The sequence below is a fragment of the Polyodon spathula genome, chromosome 20, assembly GCF_017654505.1.
Source record: "Polyodon spathula isolate WHYD16114869_AA chromosome 20, ASM1765450v1, whole genome shotgun sequence".
NCBI lineage: Eukaryota > Metazoa > Chordata > Actinopteri > Acipenseriformes > Polyodontidae > Polyodon > Polyodon spathula.
Window position 1 is genome coordinate 4422660 of NC_054553.1, and position 11543 is coordinate 4434202.

Sequence of the window (11543 nt, forward strand, 5' to 3'; positions counted from 1 at the left end):
GTAAAGACCTAAATAACTAATAAATATTAATCTTATATTCAATATACAGTTTTTATGATGTTCTTGACATAAAAAGCTAGTACTGTGATTCAAACAAAGTTTCAAAACTAGAGGTTCAGAAGGCATTTTCTTTGCAGGATTTCTCTCAATACGTGTTACCATAATGAAGCAAAGATAACACGTAATAGTGCTATCAGGATTTTCCAGTCAGGAGTAGGGTTGCCACCCTTGCAGTTGTGTTTTTACTGACATACAGACTAAGTGGCCTTTTTTTTTTTTTTTTTTTTTTTTACTAAAATAATAAAAAAAAAAAAAATGAAACCATAAAATACATTATAAAATAGGCAATTTTTATGTACTTACATTTCTTTAGGTCTTACTGTGGTCACGCATGGACACTTGCAGACTGGATCGTTTGTTTCATTTGTCAGAAGCTGGTGCTGTTTTTAACAGGAGTCTATACATGAAATGATCCAATTATTTGAAAATAAAAGGAATTAACTTTTTGAACCCAGTCCTCCAAGAAGGAACAGCACCTCATGCTAGTGAATTATCATACTGCACCGCTTGGCTCCATGTGAGAGTTTGGCATTGCATATAAGATATTATATCAACCGCTTTATATTATGTTTATGCTTAAGACCACTGACACCTTGCCCCATTTTGTAAAACAGCCTATCAAAAAGAGCAAAATCTGAGAATGAAAGGAAAACACATGCCCCTAACATGGGGTTTGAATATTTCCATGAACAATCTGAGGGTAAAGCATTGCACACTGGATGTTGCCTGAGCATGTAGTGCTTTGGCTACTTGGTTGAAGAATGCATACTAATTTCAGCATTGTTATTTGGCATTCTTTTTTAAAATATTTAAGCAATAAAAATATACCATCCTTTACGTCAATCCAAAATCACCGACATTTTTTGTTATTTACGGTACCGACAGTGTTAAAATGTGATTTTTTTTTTTTTTTTACTGACTAAAGTAAACAACCTTGTTGGTCAGGAGGAAGACATCTTACACAAGTCTTTTCTTAAGCTCTGCTGCCATCTAGTAGACATATAGTGGAAACATAAACACAATTTAAATAGCAAATTTGGAATACATTTCAATTCTTATTTATTTATTTATTTAAATACTTAAGCTCGTTTCATTTTAGTTTCTTATAGCAAAATACATATAACATTAAACTGTTTCTTTAATGAAAGATAAGAGCTACAGCACTCCTTATTTACACAGAACAGACAGAACACACTTGGGAACAGAAGAATCTGAAAATGAAAAAGAACACATTCTACAACAAACAATTGCTAAAGCTTACTGAACTATCTTTGAAGCATTGCTTAATAAAATACACCTGTGAACAGGAAGACACATTCAGAGAAGTTTACTAAGCTTGGTTTAGCCACCATTTTAAAGTTTATATGGTGGTGGGTGGATCCTCAACATTTGCATCTCTAGCTGGAATCAAGAGCAGCAAAGCCTCAGAAACCCCAGTCCAGGCAGTGCCTACCTCCACATGGTGTCTACCTGCATCTTCACTCTTCAGTCACAAGGTTGGTCTTTGCTTTGTCTAACCTGTCCAGCACTTCAGTGTAAAGACCTGACATCTGGGAATATAAAAAGCACAGCATTCAGTTATGATGGTCAATTTATATACATATATCAAACGGGTATTATATTCATGTTCCAAAATCCTGTTATGGTATGACGATGGGTCATAAGGGAGAGGAATGGTGAAGCCACCCTTTACCTGAGTCTCATAGCTAGCCTGCAGGGAGCCCAGGTGTCGTAGGAAGCTCATGCCCAGTCCACACCATTTCTCTGCCTCTGTGTACTGAGCCAGGCTATAGAGCAAAATCCCTGTGTTCCAGGCTCTGGTCAGGAGCCACAGAATTTCCACTTCAGGAAACTCCCCATGCTGGTTAAAAAAAAAAAAAAAAATGAAGAGCACTCTGTAAAATTATAATAATAATAATGACACGTAATGCAGACTCAAGATTAATTCCATCCTTATGGAAAATGTAATTACAAATGAATGCAGATAAATGCTAATAGATCTGTGAGGAAAGTGTTTGGACAGTCACTGATAAAACTGTCATATCCATAATCCAAACTATTCTCTTAAGCACTCCTTGCTTGCATACTGTAGTTATTAACAGGAATCCAGATGAGTGGCATACTAAACAAGTGCACCTCATGGATTCACCAATGCCTATATTTAAAGCTATTTGTCTTACTTACTGCACTGCTTATTACAAGTAGGGCTTCTTCATAGTACCCCCACACCTCCTCCAGAACCCGGGACTCCACTTCCAGCACCCCTGTGGGCAGTGACAACTGGATCAGACTGTGCAGACACTGGCTGTAGAGAAAAGGATTCAAGGATATTGAATGTAAATTCACTTATTTAGCACGACATTCGTTTGATCTTTAGTTGTAATGTCCATTTATCTAAACTCAATGGCTGCTTATGTACTGCGTAATACACAACACAACAGTTTTACTGATAGTGTCTAATTTTTCTTGAAAATCACCTCGCAAACATGCTTTTATTGCAATCACAGACCCCATCATTGCTCGCACTGTAGATATTTAATGAAATTAGTAGGATCAAATTTACACAGTACATTCACTGGAAACAGAAGTTTTACACTTCCATTACAAATTCAATAAATAAAAAACACTCATATGTCTTTTTTGCATTTCCCCACTTTCATATTCAAGCTCTATTTTGTAAAATGGTGTAATAAGAAATTTAAATGATTTATTCTCTTACCTGCACCGTAAGATGTCAGAATCAGGACGCTTCCTGTGCAGAGACAGTGCGATCCTCAAGGCCTTTTTACACAGCGAGGGGAAATGAGCAGGAGGCTCCATTGCCAGTGCTGGACAGACAGGAGAGAAGACAATAGCCTGTTTGTATCTGCAAGGAAGGGGCTATCCTTAAGTTTCCAAATGGAATGGGTCGACTTCTATGTTTTCTAATGGATCTCAATGAGTAGGTTGGCCTGTGTGTCACAATGGGTGAATGGGTACCTGAGCTGAAACACATTTAAATAGGAACGAACTACACGTTTTCACAGTGGTTTGGGCAAAAAGGGTGACTTTTTGTAATGATTGCTGTATATTTTCCTTTGTGGTAACTGGAGAAGCAACCGCTGTACCCTGTTAAAATAAACAATTAAATGAATAAATAAATATCTTGGTATACAGAAAGGCTGAGTCATGAAGACTGGTCATATGGACTAATTACATTTGTATAAATGGTACTTACAGGCAATGGTTTCCAATGTTTTGGTTTCGATCTGCTGGAGCTCCAGCACAGACTCCAGCACTGTCTCCAGTTTGGGGTCATTCAGTTTGGCTCTGGCCTCAAACTCATACAGCAGCAGCAAAGTGTCTGTGGGGTCCTTGGAGAAGTCCCCTGCAAAATAATTCACGTTACTGTAAAATTTTTTGTTCTTAGAAAAATATTTGGGGACATAGTCATAAAAGTTAGCATGTATTATACATGTGCAGCAATTTAGTTTTTTTCAATTTGTAGAGATTTACATTCAGTATTGAAAAACCAAACTAGAACTGTGTCACTATTATTCTTCCTTGAAGTACAATAGTTCTCTACAGCATGTATGGATAAAAACTACAGTGCAGGAACACCAAGGGTATTACATTTGAAAGTAAAGGCTACCTGAAGTTTTCAATGTTCTCCACACCTCCCAGCAGATCTGCATGTGTTCTAGTGCCTGGGTCAGGTTTTCAGTCTGTGCAGGAAAAGCTTGTGAAGTCTCAATCTCCATTTAACTACAATCAACAACTCAACCAAGTAAAAAACACACCTGTGCAGCCCCTGGTCCCCATCTGCCCTGATTGCTTTCACATTGGGCTGATATTTTATACATGTTAATTCTGTTGATCTGTGATCCTGCTGTCCCTTACAGCAGTACACTGCCTACCTCCACAACGATGTATATATTTAATACACAACAGAATGCAATATACAAACTTCTTTTAATTCAATGCCTGGTTTCTACAAGGCATGATATGCCCTCTGCTGGCCTAAACAGGCATACCTTTGCTGTTCAGCGCTGACAAGTGACAGTATGGCAGATCCTACATAGTATATAATAAAATATATCATAAAAATAAGATAATATAAAAAATAATATCAACCTGTTCGATGGATTCTGAAGGGATTCTTGCCAGCTCCAAACTGGCTGCTGCTGCCATGAGGAGGCAGGTCTTCTGTCCAACTAAAATTGCTTTCTCAGATGGGCAAAACTGGGAAATCTGAAAAAGGGTGTATGATTGGAATGCTGTAGGAACTCAAGATTGCTTTACAAAAGTGGCAGCCACTAACATGACTGAGAAAGATATGTAGATGATATACTGAATATATTATAATTATTACTTTTACCATTTTTTTTTTAACAATTCATGAGTCTAGTCTAAATTGTAAGATTAAACATGCCTGATCATTAAGGGGTTAATTACAAACGGCATCCATTTAAATCACTGTAATAAACTTTAAAAAGACAGCGTTGCAAAATAGAAAAATATGTTTTCACATATCACAAGGGCGGTTCAAGCGAGACTCTCCTACCTGGTACGAAAGCACAAAGAAATCTCTCATCATGCCAGGTGTGCCCTCACACTGCAAGGCTGAGTTCCAAGCTGAAAAAAAAAAAGTTTACATGTGTCCTTAAATATTTAAGACCCTATAGCTTCCTTTAATGTGACTGATTGTATTTCGCCACATTACAGTATTTGCAATAGAAATGCTTTACTCTTTACCAAAAAAGCTTCGTTCAAATGCAGTGCTGGTGCTCAAATCAAATTAGGGTTGAATATAGTTTCAACTCCATTTCCATTTTTTATAATATGCAACTACGGCTTTTTGGTTTTTATTTTTTATCATGTGATGCCCTTTTTTTTTTGAGCCAACTCCATTCAATTAAACTCTTGGAAAAGTGTTGATTGTGAAACCAGATCACTTTAGTTTTTTCTCCTGCAACTTTATTGAGACTATGATTCTGTTTGATTGATAATGTAAAAAAATAAAGCAGTTCCTTTTTAATTCAAACCGAACTCAAACAGCAAGTTAATTAAATTGATTTAATTAAATTGTAATTAAAAGGAAACTATAATTTGCAAAACAGGTTAGAACATTTTTCCAAAGCGCCATTAAGATTTTCAATCCGGGAAAAGCAATTTTACTAAACTCGCTTTTTGTGTTCAGTTTGAATTAAACAATTAGGAGCTGCATCTAACGCTGCCAATCAATGCTTTTCCAAGAGTTTAATTCAGAAACGGCTCAATATAACTTTAAAGGGACATCACGTGACCAAAAATAAAAACCAAAACCAAAGAGCCCAACATATAACATATCCAGTTATATAATACAATTATGATTTTTATTGCAGGTCCTACCAATTTTCCTGAACCAGTTTGCCTCATCAGTCTTTTTCTCCAAACTTAGGCTCTCTCCTGGGTTGAGCTGGGATATTTTTAACAGGGCTACAGGGAACAGGATTCACTATAAATACACTGGATCTTTGGTTAAGGTTATTGCTGTTGTTCCTTATTTATTCTGTTTTAAGACTGAACAAAGTTTGTTATTGTATACTGCATACTGCAACTTCCAGCCAACCATTCAGTAACTATTCATTATGTGTCCAAAACAGCATGTCTGATAAACTGTCCAAAAAGGAAAAATGAAAACTGCTTTAAGCCACCACCCATACTCTCTACTCATTCTTTAAACCCTGTGTAACTGGGAACCATTTGTATACATTTAAAACTAAGCTAAAGCAAGTGCAGTCTACGTAGTTAACATAGGGCACTCTGTTCCGTAAAGTTACTTTCTATTTAACGTAGAGATTAGGGTTCGGTATAGTATAGTCTAATACCTCGCCATCTTCAATATGAGCGCACGAATATCATAGGGAGTACTTCTTTGAAGAAAAAAACTTATGTGAATACACTAAAAAGGCTTTTTATAATATAATTATATATATAATATATATATATATATATATATAGATATATATATATATTATATAGATATTCTCTATGAAGATGTTGAAATACTTCCACATATATAAACGTGGATGCCCATGCATTACATTTTTTTGTAAACCTCTAAAAATCCCATTGCATCTGGAATACTAATAAAAACATTCAGAAACACATGAGAATTCTACTTAAGGCTATTTTTTAAAGATGTATCACTGTCTGTCTTCATCTGCATAAACAAAAGTAAGGGTTTCTTTTAGAAAATGGCTCATACATTTTAATGTATTGAATCTGCATTATCATTTCCCTTTCAATACCAACCTCTTTTCCTCAGTTATTGCTCCCATTTTAGAAAGGACCAGTCGAACCAAACACCTGTGCAGAAGAAAATGAATTACTTTAGTTTCGTTAAATCTTGCCTCTTGTGCATTTTGTGTTCATTAGGATGCAAACATATGTAACACAAGTTTTTATTTTCTTCATTTTGTCCATGCAGCTACTGTACAGTATCTCACCTGAGTGCTATGAAGATCTGGCCACTGTCCTGTGACTGCTGACACAGATATTCCAGGGCCTTCATGGCTGCATCCTGCTGGTCATTCTGGAAAACACATATCTCAGCTTGTTACCACAGCTTCCAGGGTCTCTTTTTTTAATTCAATACAGAATAAATGTTATATTTAATCCTCACAAGCTGAATAATGTTACCTGTCCAAGACGAATGCCTATCGAAGTCTGTGAAACCAGACAATTAAGTTTCGACTTCAAACCAGCAGGTGGCAATAGCTTTCTGGAGCTTAGACACTATCAAGCCTTTTCAATAGGCTCTGCCACTATGTAACAGAAATGTACCTCTAGAGCAATCTGAGCTGCCAGACTCAGAAGGCTGGAGCCGGCACTCTCAGATGCTAACAGTTTGTCCTCGTTCCGCATGGGATTTTCTGCCAGTTTCCCCATTACTCTCACAGCCTCTAAAGCTGTATAAAACACAAGCATACTCTCAAGTTGAAGCAGCCATATTCTTGCACAGGTACCAAATAAAATAACACTCTACATTTCTCAGGCAGAAATCAGAAAACAATATTGGTGTTATAACTGTACCACAATACCCTCTTTACTGTACTGTATCCTCCCCCCCCCCCCCCCCCCCCCTTTATAATAAATATTATTATTATTATTATTATTATTATTATATTATTATTATTATTATTATTATTATTATAACAACAAAGTAAAGCCCCACCTTTGTCTGCGTCGTTCTCAAGCACAGCTATCTTGTACACACTGAACTGTGTGAAAATGCTGTCTGGATCACACCTTTCAGCTTCTTTTATTGCTTCTTTAGCCTAGTAAGAAAAAAGCAAGCGCCATATTCTCCCTCTCTATTATAAATCGAGTAAATATTTCTTTCTAACAGCTGTGGCTAGTAACTCCCTGGCTACTGTAGCCCAGACAGCTTCAGGAAAGCTGTACCTTGTCCAGCTGCTGGAGGTGCAGGAAGCAGGAAGCCCTGTTTCTCTGCAGCTTGGCCAGATTCTGCTCCATTTGACCCGCAGAATAGAAACTCAAGGAATAGTTGTACCACTGCAGAGCCTCAGAGTAGTTTCTAGCCTGGTCAACAGTTTAGAGTTAGTGTTACAAAACAGAAACCATTTAATGGTTGGGTGACCTGTGCAGTATAAATATAGAATTGTTTGTATGACGATGTAATAATTGTATGGTTAGAATAATGTGTACTTAATATACAGATTATTGTATGGGCTATTCTATATGCTTCAGCTTTTTTAATGAAGTGTCTGATTTGTCTGGTTACCTAAGCATTACAGCTTAGTACTGGCCCTAAGTGGGTTGAAAATGTGCATGAGAAAAGGTTTGGGAACGATCTCTGTAGCTTCCAGACTCTTACCTCAAAGTTCTTGGCAGCTCTATCCCAGAGAAGGAGATGTAAGTGGTTAAGCGTCTCAGAGGAAAGCTGTTTCCCAGTGTAGTGACCTTAAAGAATACATATGGATATTAACTTAAGATGTAATGGCCAATAAATAAAGAATTACTACTCAAGACAGACTACACAAAATAATATTGTTATGGTGTTATTGCTTTTACTGTAATTCCCCCCCCCCACACACACACACACACACACACACACACTTCCCATGAGGTAAAGCACTGCCTTTGTCTGCACTGTTCTCAAGCACAACTATCTTGTACGCAATGAACTGTGTGCAAAAGCTGTCTGTTGTCAATAAATAAAGTGATGTTAGTAAGATATTTCTGGATTACTGTATACCTGTAATGATGTCCTCTATCTTCTGCTTGCCCAGCAGCTCCTTCCCTCTCTGCAGTAACATCTTGATGTGCTGCACCTGGGCCCTCCCCAGCTCTGGAGATGCTTCAAAGTGTTTACACACACTCTTCAGAAATTCAAAGGCAAGGACCTCCCTATTATAGGGAGAAGCAAACACACACTGACTGTACATACGTTGCTCCCAAGCTGGGAACTGAACTCAAATACACATCCTGGTTATAGCAAATGATGGAAAAGAACTGATGTACTTGAAGCACTTGTAATTACACATGGCTGTTCAGTGCACTAGCTGCCCTATTAATGAATTTTAGCATAACAGACTAACGTTGGCAATTGGAAAGCTTTAGCTGGTTAAAATGTGTATTCTTTACCTACTGGCACATGTACAAAGGGAATTTAAGCAGTTGAAGTGCATAGATATGATTAAAATCAAACAACAAACAAGATTGCTATCACAGTTCCGGTTTTGAAACCACCTTATCTTACCTGTCTGCATCCATTAGCAGCTTTACAGCATTTAGACAAACATCAAGGGGGACCTCTACATCGAGTAACTCTGCAATTGCTAAACTCAAAAAGAAAAACAGACAGAAATTAGTTCTCCATTGAACTTTTTCTTAAAATGTTGGTCTCCTGCTGCACTCTCACAAAACAGTCAAAGTATAAATAGAAAAGAGTGGCTGTGTTCGTGACTTGTCCCTAAAATGACAGCAGTCTCCATAACATACCTGCCTTCACCGGTTCATCCGGAGACACGCTCTGCAGTAAGATGTTGATTTTTAAGTAGAGGCCTGCAGGATGCACATTCTCCTAAAAAATTCAAGAAATGTAAAGGTTTTACTGCTCACAGAGACTACAGAACAATGGTGTAAAAGAACTGGTGAATTGTTGTAACTATATTACATTGCATTAAAGAAAGTTTTTTTTTTTTTTTTTTTTTTTTTAATAACAGGATTGATATTATTTATAAAAATAACAGGTGTTATATTACCTTGTTGGCTAAGCTGACAGCACTGAGAGCTTTTTCCTGGTATTGCTTACAGTCCCACTCCATATACACATTTGCCAGTAACCTCAGGATCTTGGCCTGAACAATGCGGAGCACACAGAGTTAATGTTCAGGGTTGTAAAGAATACAGTGAAAGCCTTGCTTCCACATACTTGATCAAAAGTTCATTTTAATTCCAAAAATACAGGTTTAGGCAGTGGAAACGCTTGTAGAAATCTGGATTTCTGGTCTGTGATTTTATTTAAATTATTTCTTATTTTAGTGGGGTTTGGATTCAGGTTCAATTCCCTAGAGCAGCATCCATTCTAAAAGCCAATGATTCTTATGACTAATAACACATTTGATATTCCTGAAACTGTTTTGGACTATTCATGGTTAGATTAACAACAGGAAATTTTGTAAATTTCAAACTTTAAACAACTCATGAGTTAAAGCCTATTGTATCAAAATATATTGCATCATGGAACTGTATTGTTGTCTAATTTTCAGACTCCATTCCCCTACCTGCACTGATGCCCCAGGGGAGTACTTCTTATGCATTTTCCCTATATCATAGCTCTGGCTGAAATATAAGGGCAAAGAATGACATTTTCAATATTCTAATATTTCAATAGCTCTTGCTTTTCCTCAATTTTACTAGAAAAAGATCCTCACCTAAGCCAGAAGGAACTTTCTTCATACTTTTTTAAATTGTAGGTGTCAACCCCAAAATTATAGCACATGAGGGACAGATATCCAGTCTACAAGAGAAATGTGATTTAATTATTGTATTAAATATTAACTTTACAGCAAATTAGAATGACAACTTGGGATTGTCCAATATTCATGTTGGTATCATACCCTGTTTCTTTTCTTTTAGTACTACTTCTTAATTCATCCATTGCACATTTTTATAATTCTTTTTATTTTTTTTGTAAGGCAAATTCTGCATTAATATAAATGAAATGTGGGTATCTTACAGCTGATTTAAGTTTTTTTTTAAAAGCCAAATAGCAAGGTGAAGTTCCTGGCTCTATTAATAACAATGGTATATGAATTAAAATAAAACCAAGTGATCTGCATACCTCCTTTGGCAGCCTGAGCAGCATATCCTTACAGCGCTGCACATAGGAAACAGCTTGTTGATGGTCTGCCTGTGCCACTGCCTGCAGACAAGAGAATGGAGTTACCTTTGAAGTGTTTCTATTTGCTATAATTATCTCTCTTTTCTGAAGCAACTTCCACATTCACAAGGCAGAGTGATGCTTGTATAAGTGAAGCAGATTAGGTGCACCCAGGTTTGAAAGGGAGGAGGCATTGGGGGTGAGTAGTGAAGAATCTTCATTTTTTTATTTATGAAAAATTAATTAGCAGTAGTTAGGGAATCATTTTATGAAAGGGGAGAAAACAGAAACAGATGTTTAGCAGTGCGACACAGAACAAAAAGATACAACGATAAATGGGGTGGATGTTCTGGTAGATTTTATTACATTTCTAAAAAGGGAGCAAACACACCCACAACAATGAAAATGACTTGCGTTATAATAACCCCATCTCGACTCCATGCTTTTGTGTGACATTGAACAACCTTGTCCACCCAAAATGACAGCCACCCTGACCTAACACCCATGGGACTTTTCCATTTTACACGGCAGGGTCGAATGCAGCTACATGAATAAAAGTCATTGTAAACCCATCAAATGTTTACTTTGTTCTTCAGGGTTGTGAATACCTACAGACTCAGCCTGGTAGGAGTGTACTCGAAACAGATCTTTCTCCACGTCGCCCTTGGGAATGTTTAAATCTGACTGTCCATCACTCCGGGTCTTTAGTCTGCCATACAGCAATTCCAAATTCTAGAACACAATAATAAATAATCAGGGGATCGGGGTTTATTGCTAGAAATTGGTAAGTCTACAATGAAAGGTCCGAACAGGACAACTGCTGCAGTGCCTTTCACTGCTTCTAAAAGAGCTGGTCCTAGTGAATACCACCAAAGTAAGAACTATACAGTTTGTATCTCCATTTATAGATAAACGTTTGACAAAATTGATTTTGTTTAGGAGCCTTATTATAACCACTGCAACACGTTCAAAAGAATGTGTTTTGCCTGACAGGATGCGGTATGAATAACTGCTACAAACATGAACTTACTTTAACAGCAAGATTGAAGAAGACATCAGCTGAGGAGGGTTTCTTAGTGTCCAGCCAGCTTCTCCCAGTCTTAATAGCCAT

The 11543-nt window shown here is 37.1% G+C and overlaps 1 protein-coding gene across 1 annotated transcript; it reads right to left on the minus strand.

Annotated features, from left to right (window-relative positions):
• Positions 1–1150: 1150 nt before the first annotated feature.
• Positions 1151–11543, minus strand: tex11 (testis expressed 11). The gene is given in 25 exon segments (XM_041219579.1): positions 1151–1610; positions 1754–1921; positions 2245–2365; positions 2780–2888; positions 3278–3427; positions 3692–3764; positions 4174–4290; positions 4604–4674; positions 5431–5536; positions 5662–5689; positions 6337–6390; positions 6531–6616; positions 6868–6992; positions 7259–7361; positions 7489–7626; positions 7922–8007; positions 8303–8454; positions 8807–8885; positions 9049–9130; positions 9312–9407; positions 9834–9891; positions 9984–10069; positions 10394–10474; positions 11045–11164; positions 11463–11543. Coding segments are annotated over 25 exon segments (2442 nt in total). The 3' UTR covers positions 1151–1538.